This window comes from Columba livia, chromosome 12, assembly GCF_036013475.1.
Source record: "Columba livia isolate bColLiv1 breed racing homer chromosome 12, bColLiv1.pat.W.v2, whole genome shotgun sequence".
Classification (NCBI taxonomy): domain Eukaryota; kingdom Metazoa; phylum Chordata; class Aves; order Columbiformes; family Columbidae; genus Columba; species Columba livia.
The window spans coordinates 20,703,429-20,725,452 of NC_088613.1; the positions used below are offsets into that span (position 1 = coordinate 20,703,429).

The 22,024-nt window shown below is 65.9% G+C and overlaps 2 protein-coding genes across 8 annotated transcripts; one reads left to right on the forward strand and one right to left on the reverse strand.

Annotated features, from left to right (window-relative positions):
* Window positions 1–1,508: 1,508 nt before the first annotated feature.
* BMP15 (bone morphogenetic protein 15) lies at window positions 1,509–5,671 on the reverse strand. The gene is made up of 2 exons (XM_005512170.3): window positions 3,685–5,671; window positions 1,509–3,169 (listed from the first exon to the last, which is right to left on the reverse strand). The coding sequence occupies exons 1-2, from the start codon at window positions 4,010–4,012 to the stop codon at window positions 2,394–2,396; spliced, it is 1,104 nt and encodes a 367-aa protein (XP_005512227.3). The 5' UTR covers window positions 4,013–5,671; the 3' UTR covers window positions 1,509–2,393.
* Window positions 5,672–7,397: 1,726 nt separating this feature from the next.
* On the forward strand, window positions 7,398–19,741 carry SHROOM4 (shroom family member 4). 7 transcript variants are annotated; one of them, XM_065028177.1, is made up of 10 exons: window positions 7,398–7,622; window positions 10,959–11,110; window positions 12,287–12,418; window positions 12,946–14,932; window positions 15,147–15,208; window positions 15,628–16,227; window positions 16,483–16,908; window positions 16,990–17,176; window positions 17,732–18,004; window positions 18,075–19,741. In XM_065028177.1, exons 1-10 carry the CDS (start codon window positions 7,497–7,499, stop codon window positions 18,342–18,344), a joined length of 4,215 nt encoding a protein of 1,404 aa, XP_064884249.1. In that variant the 5' UTR covers window positions 7,398–7,496; the 3' UTR covers window positions 18,345–19,741. The 7 variants fall into 7 exon arrangements, with proteins under 7 accessions (XP_064884249.1, XP_064884251.1, XP_064884253.1 ...); XM_065028179.1 differs by having other exon boundaries at window positions 16,486–16,908; XM_065028181.1 differs by having other exon boundaries at window positions 12,991–14,932; window positions 16,486–16,908.
* The last annotated feature ends 2,283 nt before the right edge of the window (window positions 19,742–22,024 follow it).

A 22,024-nucleotide genomic window follows, 5' to 3' on the forward strand; every position in this document is an offset into this window, starting at 1 on the left:
TTAGTGCTAGAGTTGGGTTATGGTTGGATTCAATGATCCTGAGGGCCTCTTCCAGCCAAAATGATTCAATGATTCTATGTCTGCAAACCAAGGCCCCCGGTGGTCCCTGGCTGTGCCCGAGGGGCTCGCACAGCTGTGGGACCCACAGAAAGAGCAACCGCCCCCCCCAAGATGCACCAGGCTGGGGGCCCCGCACCCTCCAGGCAGCTCTGCTTGGGCAGCCCCAGCGCTGACACAGGCACAGAGCCAAGGTCAGCTGGGGACAGCGGCTCGTTCCCTGAACTGCTGCTGCTCCTTCCCTTGGGCAGCACCTGCCCCACCAGCTGTGCAGAGGAGATCATGCTGCTAGGGCAGCCCCTCGGCACCCAGAGGTACACAGGGAAAGGCTACAGCACAATGGGCACAAAAGCGCACTGGCACAGTGCATATAAGGACACAGGGCTGGCACAGACAAACCCCAGTGCCCATTTTGGGGCACCCAGCAGGTCTGAGTGGTGCCCACAGCAGCCAGGGGTGATGGTCCCTGCCAGGGATAGCACTGGGCACCAACATCCAGCAGTGCCCAGGGCTGGGAGCATGCCCAGCTGCCATGCCTTTCATCATCACTTGCCTGGATGAGTCAACACCACATGCTTAATTATTGACAAGGGAAAATATTCCCCCTGGGGTCAGGTCCATGGGCTTCCACGCAGCCTCCTGGCTGGAGGCAGCCAGGATGCAGCCAGCTGGGAACAAGGGGCAGGAGAGAACCCTGGGGCTCCGCAGCTTCTCCCTCTGCCAGGATGGGGAGGAAACTTTGGGCTGGTGGGTAGAGGAAGGGTGGGAAACTGGCAGCACCCTGCCCCACAGCAAACACCCACAGGAGGGAAGTGCTGAAACATCCCCACGGAGCTTGGATCAACAATAACACAGAGCTGGAGGCAACACGAGAGATGAGACCCAGGCAAGAGTCATGAGCCGAGGATGCAGAGGAAGTACCCAGCTGGCAGGTGGCAGCGCCACCAAACACTGCGGGACAAGGATTACAGCTGCTGTCCATGCCTTGCTGCTCAAAGAAAGGGAACTTTGTCCTAGCTTTGCAAACCCTGGGCATTGCGCCCAGGAACAGGCAGGTCTGCCTGTAGACACTTTGCCAAAATAATCCTGGCAGCCAAATGCCTTGGCCGGGGTGACAGACAGCCCAGGGAGACCCAGCTCATTGCACCCCTATGCCCCCCCATATAGAGGGATCTGGGGCATTCTTGTCCTCAGCCTCACTGGGGCAGCTGCCTGCAGCCCCATTTGTCCCCCCTGCCCAAGGGAAGGTCTGTAGCTCCATGGAAGCCTCTTCTCCCAGCTCCTGCTTGAACCAGCTGGGATTTACCCCCTGCACACAGCAGGGAGCAGCACCTGCTCCCTCCAATGCAGGCACAAGGGTGCCTGCACAGAGACAGTCTACCCCAGCCTGTCCCAGGGGGCACCTGCTGTACCCCAGGGACAGAGCAAGAACAGGCCAAGATGGTCTTTAGCAAAATCCATCAATTTATTTAATTACACAGCAATAAATAGAGGAAAAGTAGGCAGCAGGGGTGCTGGGAATAGGACTGACCCCTCCAGGAACGGGGACTGGCCAGGAGCCCAGCAGAGCCTGAGCCCCATGGGATAGCAAGGGTGCAGAAAGGCAGAGGGACACCACGATGGGGGTCTGACCCCTGGGACAGGGTGAGACCTGAGCCTAGCTCAAGGGCAAGCCAAGGAGGTAAAGGACAGGGGTGGCAGAGGAAGCAGCAGGCACAGCCTGGCCCCCGGTACTGGGAGCAGAGCTGGCAGCCTGGGTCCCTCCAGCTTTCACAGCTTCCCCCAGAGCAGAACTGCAGGGAAGGAGAGGGGCTTTCACCCTCCCCAGCCCAATTCCAAGCCTGGTGCGACACCACCACAGCTGGGACTAGACAGAATGGGGTGCATGTGAGCTGGGAACGGATCCCACAGGCAGGGGTGCTCCAAACACCGATGGCACCAGCTGGGTGCCAAGCACAGGGACACCTGGAACGCTCAACCCTTCCTGCCCTAGCTCCACCAGGAGACCCCCACACCACCTGCTAAGAGCTTTGTGCTCCAGTCCAGGGAGCCAGCTCTTCTCTGGGAGCATCAGCCAAGCCCCTCCACCCCCAAAAACAGGCAGTGGCCATGGAGCTACAGGAAGGACAGATGCCACAGGGCAACTGCCCCAGCACAGGCTCCTGCCTTTAAAAACCCACAATTTACATAAAAATGCCATCGTAAAACCTTCCGGCAGAGCAGTGCTGCACAGGGAGCGGGGACAGACCTGCTCCAGGCAGAGCAAGACAAACCCTGAAGTCCAGATCCAGCAGGGACAGGCAGAGCCTGGGGGTGATGTGCCGGGGCAGCAGGTATTACCGGCAGGTGCAGGACTCTGCAATCATGTTCTCATACTCCTTGTAGAGGATGCCACCGTCACGCTCGATCATGAGGACACTGATGGGGCTGTAGCGGTAGGGGACGCAGGAAGGCCGGGGCACATTGGCATCCACCAGCTGATGGACGAAGCTCTGCACCACAGCGTGGTTGGGCGCGTGGTAGTCGTAGCGGAGCAGGTGGGGACAGGCACCCTTGCAGTAGCGCGGGTTGTAGCGGTGGGGAGCGATGATCCAGTGGTCCCAGCCCAGTTGGGCGAAGCTGACAGGGAAGGGGCGCAGGGAGCAGTCACTCTTCTCCCCTCCCTGCTCCCGCAGGTAGCTGGACAGGTCATGGGCCAGTGTCCCTGTGTCACGCCGGTGCCGGTGGGGCTCTGCTGCCGGTGGTGTCAGCCCAGTCTGGGTGTCATTGAGGTAGAGGAGGAGGAAGGGGTGGCTGGGGGCCGTTGGGGTGTCGTGGCCCCCCACCCGGCCGGCACGCACACAGACGTGCCGCAGGACCAGGCTCCCTGCGTTGCCATTCCCTGGCACCAGGTAAGGAGTGACATCCACTTCAGCCCAGCCGTGGCGGGGGCGGGCGGCAGGGCTGAGCAGCACTCCAGGCCCCTCACCGGTGGCCGCCAGCTCCAGGGTGCAGAGGAGGCGGCCGTGGGGAAGCGGCAGGTTGGGCAGGTAGACCACAGCAGCTCGGAGGAGCTGTTCAGCCTTGGGCTGGCCCTCCAGGCGGTACGTGAGGGGCTGCACATACCAGCGACCTGTGGGGAAGCAGCAGTCAGTGTCCCCCCGGTACGGCATAGTGGATGCCACACCAGTGCAACCCTCTCCCAGGGTGCTGCTGCAGCCCTGCACAATGCAGCGGAGCCTGTGGCATCGCCTCCCCAAAAACCCTTGACAGCCAGGTGTCCTGGCACCAGGCAGGAGCCTTGGCAAACAGCAGCCGTGTGCCACAGCTCACCGCTGGGTGAAGGGCAAATAGTGACTGGGACAATTCCCATCCTCCTCACAAACACCACTGGCATGGTACAGCATTGGGCAGGGTGGGAAGGGGAACAGGCCACACAGGGCCTGTCTCACCCCCAGGGCAGGGAGAGCCTGGGCCCCCACCAAGGGGGACCCCAAGGCCAAGGGCAGCCTTGCAGGGCACAGGACATGCCAGCTCTGGCCAGGACACAGCAAAGGGGGAAAGGATGCAGAGACCCTCCAGGGCTCAATCCCACCCCACTGTCTCCACTAACCCCTGCACTGCCCTTGGTGCCCACCCGCTCCTTACCTGCCCAGGGCTGGCCCCCCTGGGAACTGGCCCGGACGAGGCGGACGGTGTTGGTGCCCAGGCTGCGGCCGTGCCGGGGTCGCCCTTCACGGTCGGTGGCACGCCGGTACAGGTTCAGCATGTAGCGCAGGGGTTGCCCGCTTGCTGGCCCCGCTCGCCAGCCCTGGCTGCCTGGTGCCCGGGCTTGCAGGGCCTGCAGGAGCGGCAGCGGGGGGACGGCGGGCAGGGAGCTGGGGGGCAGCAGGGACTGGTTTGCAGCCCAGGAAAGGGACAGAGTGAAGAGGAGGAGAAGGCTGGTGAAGGGCTGGAGCAAAGCCATGGTAGGCATGTGGAGGGGGTGAGGTGGTGCTGGCCGCTGGCGGGATCAGGGGAAGCCTGCAGTCATACTTCCTCCTGGTGAGGCAGAGCTGGTTGCAGGCACCAGCAAAAGGAGACCTCAGCGTCCTGCAGCCACTATCAAACCAGGACTGTCATGGCAGCTGCCTCAGCTTGGCACAGGGAACAGAAAGACGGGAGGCAGCGGGGGCACACTACATGCAAAAAGAGGTGCCAATTCCAGACTAAAACCCAGAGCAGAGGCAAAGCCAGCCAGACACGAGCCTGGCTACAGGTACCAGAAAAGTGCCAGGGCAGGGGAGAGAGAGTGTGGTGGAGGTGGGGGGTGAAGTGGGGTGGGGTGGGAAGGACCAGCTCACTCAGGCCACCTGCTCCGGGCCAGCCTCCTCCTCCTGCGGAGTGAGAGCCCCCGCCCCGGGGCCCGTTTTAAAGGCATAGCCCCAATCAGGGGTTAAAGGGCCAGGAGCTCCCCGGGTCCCAGGGGAGGGGTCTGGAGCCAGGCGGGGTGCTCCACTGCACTGAGAGCCCCTCCGCCTCCCCCTACCCCGTGCCAACCCCCTAGCAGTGGACTTGGTGCCTTTCTGTCCATCGCTGCCAGCTGGTGCACGCTGCCCAGAGGAGGCACAGAGCCTGGGGTCTGCTCCCAGACCCCCCCCTGCACAAGCAGGCTTCCCTGTGCCTCGCTTTCCCCAGCTGAGAGATGAGCATCGAGCCCAGGGCCTGTGGCCCTGAGGCACACGGGTGGGCAGAGTGACCCAGAGCCTGGGGCATGGAGCACAGCTGGGTCAGCGGGTGGTACCCATGCTGTGGGCATCACCGTGGCAGCAGCTTCACCGGGCTTGACCGTTCTGGCGCCAAGGTCTTTCCATCAGCACATGCCCAAGGCTGAGGGGTTGCAAGGGTGATGCCCACCCTCTCACTGGCAGAGGTGATTTGAGTCATTGCCCTTACGGAGGGCATTGTCCCCCCAGCCCTGGTGCCACTCTGTGGCTCCGTGACACTTGCTGGAGGCAGGCTCCATGGGCACACCACAAGGCAGGATGCAGGCAGCTGTGGCACGTGCCCCTGGCAGAGTGCCTGATGTGCTGCTGAGCTGGGGCACTGCTGCTTCCCTGACAGGATGGAGAGGGCTGGGGGTGGCCGCTCTGGTTGGGAACCATTGGTGCAGGCAAAGGGACATGGGGGGAGCTGCAGGGGTGTGTTGGTGCCTTGCTCTCAGTGCTGCCCACCCTTCCTGGTGCCAGCTGTAAGGCACACCAGTAAGGGCTGGGAGGGCCGTGTGGAGGGTACCGGGGGCAGGGAAGTTGCAGTGTTTAATGGGGTGTGGGGCCACGTGACAAGCCAGGGCACAGAGCCCTCACGCCTGGGTGGGCAGCCCTGGTTACTCATTTGGGAAAGGGCACGGGGGCAGCTGAGCCCGGCAGAGGCTGGGAAAAGTCCAGGCATGGCAGAAGCCATCGGTGAGTGGGGGTCACAGCGAAGGGGGCAGCAAAGCCATGCAGGAGAGCAGGAGAGTCAGGCCAGGAGTGGACGTGTTGAGGCTGTGTGAGAGGGGCCATGCACCGCTGCTGGGTGGGCTCCAGCACCACAAACAGCCCGGGGACTGCCCTAGCCTCAGCACAGCACCGGGACTGGGCACATGTACTGGGCCACCTGCAGCTGAGCTTGGCAGGGCGCAGACAGCGTTCAAGGCAGGTGCCAGTGGATGGGGGCTGCTGAGAGAAACTCGAAGGACCCCTCCTGTGGCGGGACTGAGCAACCCGGGGGCTGCTCGCCAGCCTGGCACAGCCAGCCCACCCTCTCAGGCCGCAGTGCTGCACCCGCCCAGCCCGCAGGCAGCCGGGGCCGCGGGCGGTGCTGGCAGCGCTGAGCTTTCCGGCCCGGCTGTGTCTGGAAGGAGATGAGTAAGAGCCGGGGCCCCGGGTGGGAAGGGGAGGAGCGGAGGCTCTGGGCTCTCCCGGGAGCCAGCGCTGCTCACTCCCACCGACCCCAGCTGCCTCCTTCCCCTGCCTCAGTTTCTCCAAAGTGGGGACCACAGCCCCTCCTGGACCTGCTGGGGGAAAGGCGGAGGTGAAGCGCAGCCATACTGCCACACACGCCCCAGGGTGCGCGGCAGGACAGGCTGGGGGCCGGAGCACGCAGGCCCTACGGGAGCTGGCAGTGCATGCAGCGGGGCTCAGGGCGCCAGCGTGGTTGGCAGGGTGGGGTTCTGCAGGGACCCTCCTGCCCTGAGGAGCTGCAGCAGGTGCCGCAAAACTCCACCGCCGCCTGAGCAGGCAGCCCCTCATACCCGCATGCACGCTGCCAAAACGCTGGCCACGCTGCGCTGCTGTGCTGAACTGAGCTCGGCCAAGCCAAGCTGTGCTGTGCCAGGCTGAGCTGTGCCAAACTGACACTAATGATGCTGTGGTGAATTGTGCCAGGCCAAGCTCAGTCATGCTATACCAAGCTGAACCGTGCCAGCCCTGCTTGTCCATGTCAATCCGAGTTGAACTGCACTGAGTGAAACTGGGCCAGGCCAAGTGAAGCCACACCAGGTCAGGCCTCATAGTGAACTGAACTGACCTGTGCCAGCCCCATGTCGTGCCATGCTGAGCTGAGCCTAGGCAGAACACATCAACCCAGCTGAACTGCACTGAACTATGTCCAGTTGAGCGGTGCTGGGCCAGCCAACCCATGCTGGCCTTCTTGCCATCCCATGCTGAGCTGAGCCAAATTGTGCCAGGCTGAGCTGTGCTGTGCCATGCTGAACCAAACTGAACTGTGCCAGCCCTCCATGCCATGCCATGCTGGCTGAGCCAGACTGAGTTAAACCATGCTGGCTGGGCCGTGCCAAGCTGAGCCAAGTAGCTCAATACAGGTCCCTTGGCTGGGCCGAGCTCTGCCAAGCCAAGCTCAGTTGAGCTGAGTAGCACGGTGCTATGCTATTGTCTGCTGAGCCATGCCATAAACTGAGCCATGCCATGAGCTATGCTGAGCTGTGCCATGCCATGCTGAGCTGAGTTGTTCAGAGCTGAGCTGTGCCATGGCTGTGCTGAACTGGGCTGAGCCAAGCCGTGCCAAGCTAAGCTGTGCCATGTTATGGTGAGCCATTGCATGTTGTGCTGTGCTGTGTTGAGCTGTGTTTTGTCTAGCTAAGCCAAACTGAGCCATGGCAAACTGCGCTGTGTTGTGCTATGCCATGCTGTGCTGGGCTGAGCCGAGCTGTGCCATGCTGAGCTGAGCCAAGCTATGCCATGCCGTGTTGAGCTGAGTCGTGCCATGGCTAGCCAGCCAAGCCGAACTGTGCCGTGCCGAGCCGACGGCCGCCGTCCCCCCGCTCCTCATTGGCGGCGGCGGAGCAGCCCCGGTGCCGGACCGGCCCCGCCCCGCCGCTCGGCTCCCCGCCGCTCTGCCCGGGCGGGCGGGGGTGTCATTTCCTCCGCGGTACGGGGCCGGGCCGGGCCGGGCCGGGCCGGGATGGGGCGGTAGCGGCCATGGAGCGGGCCGAAGGCCGGCCCGGCGCCCCCCAGTACGTGCATGTGCAGCTGCAGGGGGGCGCGCCCTGGGGCTTCACGCTGCGCGGCGGGCTGGAGCACGGCGAGCCCCTCATCGTCTCCAAGGTAGGCGTCGCCGGACGCGGTCCCGCGGGGGCTCCGCGGCATCATCCCGCGAGGGGCCTCCAACCCGCGGGAGGTGGGGGACGCGGGACGGGGGGACGCGCGGTGCGCGACGGCGCTGGGGGCGCGGGGAGCCCCGGCCCGTGGGGTCGCGTATCTCTGTGGGGCGGGCCCGTGGCAGCCGCTCGCACTCGCGTTTCCCCGCGATCCGCCACCCCGAGCCGCGGGGGAGAGTGGGAGCGGGGCTGTGGGGGCGGAGGGGCAGCCCAGGCCCGGCGGCAGAAAGAAATTCCTCTGGCACATCCGTTGGGCTGGCGGCGGGGGCGGCCCCCACGTCCCTGTCGGTCCCGTCCCGCGGGGCGCAAGCGGGGGGGCAGCCCCACTTCGTCTGCCCACCCATGGTGCCGCGCCCACGGGTAACCCGGGGACCTGCGTCTGCGGGGACGCTGGGTGCCACTGGGGGGGGACCAGAGTCTGCCGTGTCCCGGCACACCCGAAACTCCTGGGCAGGTCCGTCCCCGAGCCAGGGGGCTGGTGCCGGGCTGTGGTGTCGAGCCAGGTCCCTTCAGCAGCCGGGAGCGGGGAGAGCGAGGGTCCGGACCCACAGCCGCGACGTCCCGCCACGCGGGGGTCACCGATTCCCGTGGCCCCGCCGGGGCATCGCCCTTCCGGGAAACCCGCTGGGAGCCGGGCAGCAGCCGGGGGTGCACCCGCACCCCGAGCCCCCGGAGCCCGGCCGAGCCGCTGTCACCGGACGGCTTGGCTGCCTGCCCGCTCAGTGCCACCGTCCTGTCGGGGCCAGAGTGCTGGCGGGTCGGGTTCTGTCGCGGCCGCGGGGCTGCCTCCCTGCCCCGAGCCGGGCTGGCTGCGCCCCGGGGCCCTCCACGCCCTGCGCCGGGACGCGGGCAGCGTGGTCTGGCTGGGGGAGCTGGAAAAGTCGCTCCGGTCCCTGCCCTGCGCCCGGGGTGGCACCGCCGGCGGGCGGGAGCCGGGGCCCTGCTGGGAGCCGGGGCGGGGGGGCGCTGCCGGGCCTCGGAGCGGTGGGTCCCGCTGGGTCCGCCGACTTTTGGAGGAGGGGATGGGGGGGCCAGAGGATGTTCCCCACCGCTGCTGATGGCGGGGGGGCGGTCCTTGCGGGCCAGGGCGGGCCGGCCTCCGCGCTCCCCCGGCCGGGCCGCCGCTGCCGCGTGTGCTGTGCAGACAAAGGGGGCTTGTTCCAGCGCTCTGTGCATTCAGGGGAGGGTCCCCCGGGGCGGCTCTGCCGAGGTGTGTGCGTGCCGACCCGTGCGGGGAGGGCAGTCCCGCCTGCGGCGCGGGGGGCCCCGCGTCCTGCGCCGGAAAGGGGAAGGGGGTCCCGGTACTCGGTGAGACAGTTTGATCTCTGAGCCACTCCGGGTGGGATCCCTTCCTGTGGCGGAGTCCCATGGCGGGACTGGCCTGGGCTTCGGGCCCTCCGTGGGGCTGCTGCTGAGTGCCCTCTGGTGCTGGGCCCCTGGGCACATCAGGGGCAAGGAGGGAGGGAGGTCAGCGTGGGCGGGGTGGGCACAGGGCGGGCACTGCCGTGGCTCTGACTCCTAAGACAAGTCTCTCCTGGGGCTGACGGATATTCCAGTGAGCCAGCTGGTGCCCACCATTAGGGCCCAGAGTGAACGTCAGGGAAATGACCAGCGCCGGCCCAGCCTGGCAGGACGACAAGCGGCAGGGTTTGGCTGACAGCACTGAGTTCACTGGTGGTGAAGGCAGAACAAGGGACCGTTTATGCCACATTTAGCTTTCTGTGAGTGATGCCAGGGCTGAGCCACGTCTGTCCCGGCACACGCAGTGGCCCAGAGAGCAGCGCAGCTCATGGGAGGATGACCTGTTACTGCTGACTCAGCCCCGTGGACACGGGGCAGGATGGAGTGGGCATCTGGCCGGGCAGAGGACTGGGGTGAAGGCGCAGCCTGCTCTGGCTGCCTGCTCTGCTGGAGCTGCCTGGGGGTGGGCAGCAGCGTGGCAGGGGTTAAACCCAGGTGCTCCAGCGACTGCATGGTGGGACTAGGAGCCCTTGCAGCCAGCTGGAGCCCCCTGCCAGGGCCCCCTGCCCGCACAGGCAGGCGCATCATGCTTTCCCCAGCCCGAACATGGCATTGCAATGCTCAGGTCCCTAAAAAATGGGAGGGCTGTGAGGCCCTGGGCACAGCTGTGCCAGACAGAGCCATGGGGCAGTGCCGGGCGGGGCAGGAGGCCTGGCTGCCCCTACCTGGCTCTGCGGGTGTCAAGTCACCCACAGGCAGGGGGATGCCCCCTGAGCCCTGCCCAGCACCAGGGCTGGGAAGAGGTGCCTGGGGGCACATGTGTGGTGGCCGGCCTGCTGGGGAGCTGTGGGTGCCCCCTGGCACTGGGGCCTGGCTGCCACCCAGGCTGGGCTGTGGAGTCATTGCTGCGGGTACTGCGGGCAGAGCTCGTTTCTCTGCTGGGCTAGGAGCGGCAGGGCAGGGCAAGGAGCCCGTGGGCAGGTTGGGCACAGGAGCCCCAGCACGGTGCCAGGCCAGCTCTGCCCGTCACCCTGTGGGTGGCTATAGCATCCAGCCAGGTCGGCGTCCACATCTGTGCCAGGTATGGCAGCAGAAGGCACCCTATGTCCTGCGCCATGTGTCTGCATGTCCTGTACTGCTGCCAGCATGCAGCCCAGCGGTGAGGCTCATTTGCCAGCACTGCAGTGTGAGGGGCACGGCATGGTGATCCCTGACCGTTAGGAGCGGCAGGATGGGCAGGAATGAGCACCAGCACCGGGCGCTCTGCCTGCACTGCACCTGCCTGCTGGGGCAGAGGGGATGGGCTGGGGCCCCTCTGTGTCAGCAGCGCTGTGGCCCCATGCCTTCCAAGCTGTGGTGCTATGGGGCACCAGGCTCCTTTCAGCTATAGGTGCCATGGTGGGGTAGGTGTGTGCCAGGGCCAGGCACAGCTCCGCAGTTCCCCAGCTGTTGGGTGTCCTGGGCCTACATGATGTGATGATGTCCTTCGGGCATCAAAATAATCACGGGTGCCTGGGCAGGGCCAACGTGGGGCTGGGAGCAGCAGCCGGGGGCTGGCATCTGTGCCGGACAAAGGGCCCTTGTGCTGCCCATGCCTGCGGGGGAATCTGCTGGGATGGGACATTTTTCTTCTCCCCCTCCCTTATGCCCTTTCCTTGCTCAGAAATTCATGTGACTGGGGCAAGGAGGGAGCCTGGCGCCGCAGATCCCTCTACGGTTCCTGGGGCGCAGGCACCCCTTTCTGGCACCCAAAGGCAGTGGCACACCCCCTGGGGTGTTCTGGGGGGCTGCTGTCTCCCTGACACCCCGCTCTGTCACCCAGGTGGAGGACGGGGGTAAAGCTGCGCTGTCCCGCCGGCTGCAGCCGGGCGATGAGCTGGTGAACATCAGCGGGACACCGCTGTATGGGTCCCGCCAGGAGGCCCTGATCCTCATCAAGGGCTCCTACCGCACCCTGAAGATGATCGTCCGCAGGTTGGCAGCGCTGCGGGTAGGGGGGTGGTGGTGCCAAGGCTGGGGGGGCATCGCCTGGTGGGAGGACTGGTGGGAGCCTGGCAGTGCCCGTCTCCAGCCTGGAGCTGCCCCGTGCTCGGACAGGGCAGGGGTCAGCCCCGCCACGGCTGCCCAGCACCCCGTGGTGGGTGGGGGTTCCCCAGCCCAGTGTGCTGCCAGCAGAGCCGGGGCAGTGTGGCGGGCTCAACACCTCCTTTTGCTGGGCGGTATCTTGTAGCGTGGCCGCTCCTCTCCCTTCCTGCCTGCCTGCCTGCTGCCTGCCTGGGAAAGGAAGGAGAGGCAGGGCCGGGTGCTGCATTCATCCCCCTCCTCCCTGACCCGCATCCACTCCGTGGCTGCATCCTGACGCAGCTCCAGCTCCGGCAGCACCCAGGGGCTGGGGCAGCGTGGGGCACTGCCCACAGGGCAGGGGGTGCCACAGAGCTGTGCTGGGGCTGAGCGTCATCCATGGTGAGTTTGGGGGCTCTGGGTGGGGAGGGGTCCCTGTGCTGACCTCGCAGCTCATCCCTGCCACCCTCCCTGCTGACCTGGTGGATGCTGGGTCAGCACTGGGCACTTGGGGGGTACAAGAGGTGGTATCTGCCTACACGTCTGTGTGGTGGCACGGGACATCACTGCCTGCATGCACTGGTAGGACTGGAGACCCCCATGGCTGTCTGGCACAGGGGGTGGGACGGGGCCTGACACAAGTCCCCTTCCGGAGGATGTGATGTGGCTGGTGCTTGCTGCAAATGCTGAGGGACAGAGAAACAAGGGGGGAAGGTCAGGCTTGTGGTGGGGACACAGATGTGGCCTCAGGGTCCCTTGACATGCTTGCCGAGCCGCTCCAGTCCTGGCAGAGACCCTTGGCCTGCTGGGTCGTTGCCTGTGGGCTGCACTAGGGCCACGTCCTTGGTGCCTTCCTGAACTGGCAGCAGGGACGCTGCAGGCAAGGGACCCCCAGCAGCCAGGGAGAGCTGTGAGATCCCGCTGCCCGGCACCGGGTGCTGGCAGGGCTGGACCCTCCTCGCTGCTGTCCCCCTCGGGCGGGCGCTGGCCTGAGGGGGACAGGAAGCCTCGTAGGAAGTGACTTCAGCCCCGGTTCCTCGGCCCGGCTTCCTCCCCATTCTTGTCCTCTCCCGCTGTTGCTCTTGGCAGGAGGAGCGTGCCCGTTCTCCGGCCCCATTCCTGGCATGTGGCCAAACTTGCCGAAAGCCGCCCCGACGCCCCTGCCATGCACTGCCCTGCTGACGCCTTCAGCCTCTCCTGGCCCTCAGGGTGTGATGTCAGGTGAGACCCCCGACCCACCCTGAGGGCATCCACGGGACCGCACGAGAGGAGGGGGCGGACGAGGCGCCCGCTTGAGTTGGGGTGGAGGGGGCGCGGGGCGGGAGCTCACTTGGCTGTCCCACACCGCTCTTGGGCATCCCCACACGTCCTGTCGCCGCGCTGCCCTTTCCCCTGCCTGTTTACTCGGCACTGCCGGCAGGAAGGGGCGGTGGCTCCGCCGAGCCGGCCAGGAGCTGAGTCCCAGCGTCCCCCTGCCAGAGCAGACACATCCCAAGTGGCCAGAGCGGTGCACACCCTGTGTCCCTGTGCCTGCTCTCCCTGACCGTGCCGGGGCAGCCTTGGTGCTGCCCCCAAGCCTGGGGGTGAAGGGCAAGTTGGGGCTGTGCCAGCCTGTGCCCCTCTGTCCTGGGGGGGATGTACGTGGGGGGAGGTGTTGGCTTCCCGTGATCTCGTGCCCATTGGAGGGGCTGGCGGGGAGCTGGGCGGGGGGCGGCGGGCACCCCTAACACCGGCGTGGGGCCGGGCAGCAGCGAGCTGTCCCTGCAGTGGAACCCGCTGTCCCGGCACTGCAGCACTGACCGGAGCAGCTCCATCGGGAGCATGGAGAGCCTGGACCAGCCTGGCCAGGCCTACTATGAAGGGGACCCCTCACCCGTTGACCAGGGCATGTACCACAGCAAGCGGGACTCAGCCTACAGCTCCTTCTCCGCCAGCTCCATCGCCTCTGACTGCGCTCTGTCCCTCCGCCCCGAGGAGGCCGCCTCTGCCGACTCCAGCCTCCAAGGCCTCTGCAAGCCCCCCGACGGGCGCTACCTGACCACGGGGGCCGAGCCACCTGCCAGCCAACACCCAGAGGCCTGGCGGGCGCCTGTGCCCCCCCAGCCCCCTGTCAGGAGGGATAGCCTGCGGGCAGCCCCAGCCAGCGGAGGGGACAGGCACCGGGCATCGGTGTCGGTGGACATGCTGCACGCCAAGGGCCGGTGGATCTCCGACACCTTCCTCTGCCAGCAGGACAGGGAGGCAGAGGTGGCGGGCAGGAGGACGCCGGTGCTGTACTCCATGAAGGACCGTCTCTCTGCCGACCAGTATTACATGCTGAGCTCCCACCCGGACCGGTGCTCGGCCGAGCCGCTCCTGGGGGAGAGCACAGAGCCTGGCAACCGGCTGTACCCGGATGGTAGCGTGCATCGAGTGCCGGATGCCATGGCGGCAGGTGACAACCCTTTGCTCTCCCCGCTCAGGGGCCACACAGTACACCGGCACAGTGCTCCTGAGCAGCTGCTGGCCTCCCAGCTCCGCTCCCTCAAGGTGGGCACTGGCAGCGGCCGAGCCTCACCGGCCCCCAACGGGCACCACTGGACCCTCTCTCCGCTTCACCATGAGGGCAGCCGGCCAGGGGCTGCAGGGGCTGCCCAGGACCCCCCGCTCTGCCCAGAGCCGTGCTGCCGCCTGCCACCCTACCACTGCTGCCCCGAGCTGCAGCAAGCCTGCGGGCAGGACGGGCCGGGGGCCAACCCAGCACATGGTACCGAGGGGCCAGCAGAGGAGGAGAGCCGGGCAGGGGGCCGGCGGACTGCAGGTCCTCCCCACCGCTCTGCTCAGATGCGCCGCCGCAGTGACCGCTTCGCCACCAGCCTGCGCAACGAGATCCAGCGACGCAAGGCCCAGCTGCAGAAGAGCCGGGGTCCCGGCGCCCCGCCGCCTGGCGAGGAGCCAGTGGAGGAGGAGCCCCCCGAGGGCAGTGTGCCCGCGGAGGGACCCCGCACCCCAGCCAAGTGCCTCAGCCCTGCGCTGAGCGATGACAGCAGGAACCCTGGCTGCTCGGGGGACCGGGGCATGCCCACCCCTGACCCGCTGCCAGTCCCCAAAGGGGTCCCGTCCCCCGACCGGGCGGTGCCGATGGTCCAGGGCCGCTGGCGCTGGTCCCCAGAGCGCAAGCTGCAGCCGCAGCGCTCGCCCAGCCCAGGCGAGCTGGAGGGCTACGCGCAGGGGCCGGCGGCCCCCAGCTCCCCAGCACGGGGCAGCGATGAGGCCGTCCTGCTGCCCTTTGCTGACCGCCGTCGGTTCTTCGAGGAGAGCAGCCGGCCGACACCCCCCCGGCACAGCAAGCCCCCGGCAGGGGATCCCAGTGCCTTCCAGCCCCCCGGCCCCGAGCGCCGGGACACCCGCCGTCTCTCTGTGGACCAGCCCTATGTCCCCCCCTCACCTGGCTGTCCCAGCTCTGCTGGCCACTACACTGAGTGCTGCCGGGAGCAGCCCCCCTGCTACAAGCCGCTGGGGAGGCCAGGGGAGCTGGAGTACCTGCGGGGTTTCTCCTACCCCTATGGGGTTCCCCTGCGCCCTGAGCCCTGCCGCTACTGCGGGGGGGACCTGTGCCCTCCACTGCTGCCCCACAGCCGTGCCTGCCGCTGCCACCCTCAGCCCTGGGCACGCTGCCCTGACTGCTGCTGCCCAGCCCCTCGTCCTGGGCGGGAGGAGAGCGACGCCTGGCCCCCCCGGAGACCTTTCGCCCCGGTAAGTGACCCCCTGGGACTGTGCTGTGGGGCAGCACTGGCACCATCCTGCACCCCTGGAGTGTGCCTCTGGGTTGGGGTGGGGAGTACTGTGCCCACAGGGAGCCCTGCAGACCCCATGCATGCCTACTGAGCCTGGAGAGGGATGGACTGTGGGGTGCTGGGGGGCGGGGTGCAGACCCCATTTTCACACTCTGCCTCATTCCCCCATGCAGGAATTTCCCCTGGATGACTGGGAACCACCAGCGATAACCAGGAAAGCCAGCCAGTCCATCAGGTGAGCCCACGCCGGGTGCCAGGGTGCCAGGACGTGCATGCTGCTCGGTGGGGTCCTCTGCCAGGGAGGTGGGGACCACTGTGATTTCGGTTGGTGATGTATAAAGCACCACCCTTAATGCCCTTGCCACAGCCCTGCTGTGCATTGCGAAGCGAGAGCCCATGTCCCATGGGGTGAGCAGGGCCCGGGAGACCAACGGGATGCTCATGGCAGGGAGGGGGTTGGTCCCTCCTCACCCATCCCCAGGGGGCTGGGGGCATCTCTGGGGAACTGTGCCCAGCACGGTGGCACCAGGAGAGCTGTGGCTTCCCCTGCCAGTGGTGCTGGGTGATGCCAGCTGGGGAAACTGAGGCAGGGCTGGACATGAGCTGCCAGGGGGTGACTGTCTGGGGGGCATGGATGCCCCCTTCTCTCCCCAGCGAGCTTTCCCGGTATCAACCGGGCTTCCCAAGGCTCGGCCCATTCCGCCCCTGCTTTGAGAGCACCGAGCCAGAGTGGCCACCCTGCTACCGGGCCACGTCCACGCATGACCTCTCATGGGATGGCGACCGCCTGCCCCGCTCCCCCGAGAGCCCCCCGGACCTCCTGCACCGCCCGCTGCGGGGCAGAGCCTTCTCTGAGAGCCACCTCAACCTGGAGCCCGCCAGCCCCCGGGGCCGTGACCGCAGGGATGTTCTCCGTGCCAAGCTGGACCCCGCTGATGTCCCCAAAAAGAAGGGTCCCCCACCTCCTCGCCCACCTCCCCCCAACTGGGAGAAGTACAGGCAACGGCGGATGTCCCAGCGCCTGCCGGATGGTTCCGGGCACAGCTCTGCCTTCACCACTGCCCCGGTGCCAACGCGCAGCATCGCCGAGGCCACGCGCGAACGGTCACAGAGCCTCACCGGGGAGCAGGGGGGCTGGACCCGGGGACATGCCGCTCGCCCCCCTGCCCTGCCAGGTGTCTGGCCCCGACCTGAGCCTCCTGGATCACTCCGCAGGACACCCGAGCCCGATGCTGGCAGCACTGAGGTTTGCAGGTAAGTGCCGCCATGGCGTGGGGCTGGGAGCAGGGCTGTGGGCACAGCCTGGGCACTGGGTGGCTTCTGGGGATACGTGGCCCTTTGAACCCTGTGTCAGAGCATCCTAATCCACACCCTGGGCCAGGCCGAGGGGGTTTCTGGGTGTGGGGGCTGTCCCTGACCTCTTTCCATGGGGATGGACGTGGCCCTGCGTGTCACCATCCCCCACAGGTGGGCATGGGAGCTGATGTGGGTTCCCTGGGTGCGTGTCAGCAGGGTGACAGGGGCCGGGGAGGAGCGACCGAAGGTGAAGCACCCCTGGGAAATGGAAGATCAGCCCCAAAGGCTCGTCCAGAACCAGGAGCAAGGCTGGGCTGGGCCCCGCAGCGGGGGTGAGTGCTCCATGCTCCTGCATGGTAGCCCTGGCCCCGCCACCTCAGAGCTGCCCAAGCCCAGCCCTGGAGCATCGGAGGGGCCGAGCTGCCAGGGGGGCCGGCCCCAGCCCCGCCGCATGGACTCGCAGGAGCTGCTGTGGGACGTGGCAGGCAGGGACAGCTCCCTGGCCGGCATCCTGGCCCCCCCGGCTCCCCGCAGCACCGCCACCGAGGTGGTGGGCGAGCTGCTGGTGGCAGGGGAGCGGCAGCCCTGGCGGGAGCGTTTGCAGAAGGACTGGCACCTGGAGGCTCTGGCGCAGGACAGGTAGGGCTGGTGTGGCGACGGGCAGCATGCCAGGGACAGGCTGCACCCGCCGCCCCTGACGCTGAGCCCCTGTCCCCGCAGGCAGGGCTTCGAGCCCATCTCGCCACCCCCTGGGAGCGCTGCCAGCTCCACCTCCTACCCGACGTATTACGGCACAGCAACGGGCAAAGCTGAGCCCCTCAGCAAGGTGAAGGAGCTGCCTGAGGTGGTGGAGCGGAGCTCAGAGGATGAGGAAGAGGAGGTGGACCACGAGCTAGTGGAGAAGAAGGTAAAGTGGGCACTGCTGGGTTGATGCCCTCGGGGTTCCCCACTGCCATTGCCAGGTGCTCGTGGGAACTGGGGATGTTCCCGGATGCTCATGGGGACCAGGGACATCACTGGGTGCTTGCAGAGACCAGGGACGTTGCTGGATGCTAACAGGGGCTGGGACGTTGTCAGATGCCTGTGAGGCCATTGTTGGATGCTTGTGGGGGCTTGGGAGTGTCACTGTATGCTCTTGGGGACCAGGGGCATCACTGGATGCTTATGGGCATTGCCAGATGCTCACAGGGACCAGGGGCATCTCTGGGTGCTGGCGAGGACTGGGGGCATCACTGGGTGCTCCTGGGAACTGGGGCATTGCCATTTGCTCACGGGGTCTGAGACATTGCCGGATGCTCACAGGGACTGGGGGCATTGCCGGTAGCTGGTGGACACCAGGGGCATCACCAGGTGCTTGCGGTCTGTGGGGCCCAATGCAGTGTGTCCCACCTGCGCCCATGTCCCGGTCCCCTGGTCCCAGCAGAGGGTGGCCCCAGTCACCCTGACCCCTTCTCTCCGACAGCTGCAGCTGATCGAGAGCCTGAGCCGCAAGCTGGCGGTGCTGCGGGAGGCGCAGCGGGGGCTGCAGGAGGACATCAGCGCCAACGGGGCGCTGGGCGAGGATGTGGCCACCCGCCTGCAAGCCCTCTGCACCCCGGGGGAGTTCGACAAGTACCGCCTCTTTGTGGGCGACCTGGACAAGGTGGTCAACCTCCTGCTTTCGCTCTCGGGGCGCCTGGCCCGGGTGGAGACCGCGCTGGGCAGCCTGGGGCCGCACGCCCCCGCCGAGGACAAGGTGGGCAGAGGGGTGCTCGCGGGGTGTTGGGGTGCGGGACCCCCACTAACACAGACCGTCTTGCCCACAGGTGGCCCTGCGGGAGAAGCAGCAGCTGCTGGTGGCGCAGCTGGAGGACGCCAAGGAGCTGAAGGAGCACGTGGGGCGGCGGGAGGAGGCGGTGGGCGCCATGGTGGCGCGGTACCTGCCCGCCGAGCACCTCCAGGACTACCAGCACTTCATCAAGATGAAGTCGGCCCTCATCACTGAGCAGCGGGAGCTGGAGGAGAAGATCAAGCTGGGCCAGGAGCAGCTCCGGTGCCTGCGTGAGAGCCTTGGCCAGACCCCCAAGGGCTGCTAGCCCCCCACCCAGTCTCCCCAGGGACCCTGGCCGTGGCCCCAGCTTGCTTCCAAAGTGGATCTGGCCCATCAGGGGCTCTCCCTGTGTCTGTCCGTCTGTCCAGCCCCTGCCTTTTATTTATTTTTCCAGTGTACCAAGCAGGGGAGGGGGTGTCAGTGCAGGCCCTAGTGGGGGGTTTGTACTGTGGAGGTGCCATGGGCTCAGTGGCTACTCAGCACCTTGCAGCCCAGCAGGACCAGATGGACGCATCCTGCCACCCCCTGAGGTCTTTGTGTGCCTACAGGGGTCCCTCCACCTTGTCCTGGACACCACTGCCTGTCCCACAGCATCCCCCTGGCTGCCTCGGGGCGTCCCCACGCAGCGCCTGGAAGGGTTAAACCATCCTCGCCCTCTGTCCTGTCTATTTGTCCGGCTCTGTCCATCTGTCCGGTGGGAGCTGGAGGAATTTCGGCTCCGGCATCCTCTTCCTCTCCATTGTGTCCAAAACAATGGCCCTGGCCAGCAGGTCCTTAACCCGCTCCCCGCCAGATGGAGGCACCATGGGGGGCCGAGGTGGGTGCTGGTGGGTGCTGTGCACCCGTCTCCCAGGGGACACAGCGATGGGTGCTCCTGGGATGGTGCCCTGCCAGGGAAAGGGGTGCTGGGAGCAGTAGACCAGGGGCTGCAGGTACCCCCTGCCACGAGCTCTGTGGGCACAGGAACCACCCGGTGTCATCCAGCCTGTGCCTCCAGCCTCCGCCCTGGCACCAGGAGAAATTAATAGAGGGAAAACCATGCTAAGGACAAACGGGTTACCTGTCCCCCTCCTCTGTGCTGCAGCAGCCTCAGATAGCACTTAGACCTCACCCTGTGTCATCCCCTCACCCCACCGCTGTCTGTCCTCATGGGACAGGAAAGTGCCTTGATGCTGATTTTGCACAGGGGTTTCATGCAACCAGCAGCAGCTTGGGGCGGGGGAGGAAGCCTTTTGGGGAGGCAGGGCGGGCTGGGCCCTTTTAGGGGTGGCCCCGGCCAGGCAGCGCAGCCCCAGGGTGCAGGCAGCACCCACGCCTGCCCGCTTGGCACCGCACAGCCCTCCTGCGGGGCTGCTCCCCGCGTGGGCCTCCCCAGCCCATTGAACACTACACCCCACACCTACCTACCCCTACCCTGGGACAGCGCCCGGCAGCAGTGGGGTTCCCCGCATCCCTCCCATCTCAGCCACCCCTCTGCCTGCCTGAGGACACTACGAGGACCAAAGACTGCACCCACTGGGTGCTGGGGGATGTGCTGCTGTGGGGAGGGCTGGCAGCCCTCAGCTCATCACCACACCAGCAGTGTGTGCCGGTGCCCGTGCCTCGCCGCGTGCCGTTGTGCCTCTCTCACACTAAAGGAGCAGCAGCAGCTGCACATCTGTCCAGGTTCTGTCTTGTGTGGTTTGTCCCTGGGGCGGTGGGGATGGCAGGTGCCCACCATGGGAGGGGTGAGCTGAGCCCTGGCAAGCTCTTGGGCACTAAGCGCCCTTGTGGCACTGCAGGGGCGCGGGGTGCAGCTGTGGGCAGGGGGATCCTCTGCACCCAGTGCTACTGGCCTGGGCCAGGGCGGGGGGCAGTGTCTGGACCCCTCCCCAGCGGCACATGGACGGGGCACAGCACTTGGGTGACAGTTTTAGCATTGTCCCTGGCACTCACACCACGGCATTGCTGCCAGAACGTTAGGGGTGGCACCAAGGAGAGGCTGACACAGCGGGGTTGGCAATGCCTGGGGTGGTGCAGTGCTGCTGGTGCTGGGCTGGCTCCGGGATGCCCTGATTCAGCCCGGCACTGCAGGGTGGTGTGGGTGGGCACAGCCACTGTCCCCTTGCTAGCCAGATGCTCCCCATGGCCTCTGCGAGCCAGCTGGGCACCACAGGGCAGGCGCTGGCACGCTCTCCCCATGCCAGGGCAGCATGCAAGGGAAGCGCTGGCAGCTGGACGGCACCAGCACTTGCGTGTGAGCACGTGTGCGTGGGGGTGGGCATGTGCACAGGCACACGTGGGGGTGTGAGTGCAGGTGTGTGAGCACACGCAGGTGTGGGTGCGCATGGGCATGCAGTGGTGGGTGCATGCACATGCGTATGCACATACACGTTGGCATGGAAACACGGAAACATGGAAGGATGCATGCACGTGAGCATGTGCACAAGGTGAGTGTATGTGAATGCATGTGAGCAAACACCGGGGTAAATGCATGTGTGCATGTGGGAGAATGTAGGTGCACAGCTGCAAGCACGCTGAGAGAGCACACAGCTGCGTGGGGGAATGCAGGTACACGCATGTTGGTGCACACAGCTGAACACATGCGCACACAGGTGAACATGTGCACACGCAGGGGAATGCATGCATGCGCATATGAGCACACACAACTGAACACGCACACAAGGAAGCGCATGCATGCACACACGTGAACAGACGTGCACGCACAGGTAACTACACCCCATGTGTGTGAGCACATGTGCACAGGAAGGAGCACAGACCCATGCTGGGGAGCACAAGCACCAGTGATGAGTGACTGCACGGGTGAATGTGTCCACGCGTGTGTGATGTGCACATGTGAATGCATGCACAAGTGTGCGTGTGCATGCAGGTGACCTAATGCACAGGCAGGTAAGCGCACGGGTGAATGTGTGCACATGTGGGTAGGTGTGTGTATGTGTGCATGGGCAGGGCCGCTTGTGCAGGCCCATATGCACCGATAACCGCAGGAAGGGGTCGCATGCACGTATATGTCATAGAATCATTTTGGTTGGACGAGACCTGCAGCATCGAGTCCAACTGTGTGCCCCATGGCCCGTTTGAGACCCACCTGCCCCCACATGCTGTTCCCACCACCGCCAGGCTGGACCACAGACCCAGGGCATGGCGGGCACAGCCAGGTACTCAGTGCCTGTGCTGGATGTGGCTATGGGGTGGGGGGATACTGGGGGTTCCCGTGTGAGACCCCAGCAGAGTTGCAGACCAGCAGGCTCATTGTAGCACACAGGGCTTGTGGGTCTCCCAAAGCTGCGGGCAGGACCCAGACACGCTGGGGCAGCCTTGGCCCTGCTGTCTGCCTCCTCTCCACTACAATCTCCCCATTTTACAGATCCCTAGTCTGTACCCCCCATATACTGCACCACTGGTGCTGGGGGAGGATGAGGACATGTGGGGCAGTGATGCTTCAATGAGAGCCAAGCTGCCTCCCCCTGCCCCACATGGGAAATGAGGAGTCCCAAACTGTGGAGGTCCAAACCACACAGCATTCCCGCAGCCCCCATCTGCTTATTACAGCCCGAAGGGCAAAGCCACACACAAGGTGGGGAACAAGGGAGCCCCAGCCCCCCGGCCCAGGGCATGGCCCATGGTGGGGTGGGCTGCGGTGTCGGGGATGCAGGACTCTTGTCTGGGCCTGGCTGGCTGCCAGCATGGGGGTCCCAGAGCAGCAGCAGGTGAGGGCTGGCACAGGGGGCCTTGTGCACACCATGGGCTGGAAAAGTGGGGCCAGACCCTCTTAGCAGTGTGTTTGGGGGAACCCCCCCAGGTGTGTACACGTGTGTGAGCTCCATACACACACTCTGGAGCGTGTTCCTATACAACTATACCTTTGTGGGGTGTCTGCAGGCACGTGAACCATAGAAACACAGAAAGGTTTGGAATGAGACCTTTGAAGACCATCTAGTCCAA

Bases quoted from the DNA above. Each gene is read 5' to 3' on its own strand.
- SHROOM4 (XM_065028177.1), top strand. From the start codon at position 7,497: ATGGAGCGGGCCGAAGGCCGGCCCGGCGCCCCCCAGTACGTGCATGTG. The intron at 12,419-12,945 runs GTGAGACCCCCG...GGGGCCGGGCAG, and splicing joins CCCTCAGGGTGTGATGTCAG to CAGCGAGCTGTCCCTGCAGT. The intron at 16,909-16,989 runs GTAGGGCTGGTG...CTGTCCCCGCAG, and splicing joins GAGGCTCTGGCGCAGGACAG to GCAGGGCTTCGAGCCCATCT.
- BMP15 (XM_005512170.3), bottom strand. From the start codon at position 4,012: ATGCCTACCATGGCTTTGCTCCAGCCCTTCACCAGCCTTCTCCTCCTC. The intron at 3,170-3,684 runs GTAAGGAGCGGG...GCTTCCCCACAG, and splicing joins GGGGGGCCAGCCCTGGGCAG to GTCGCTGGTATGTGCAGCCC.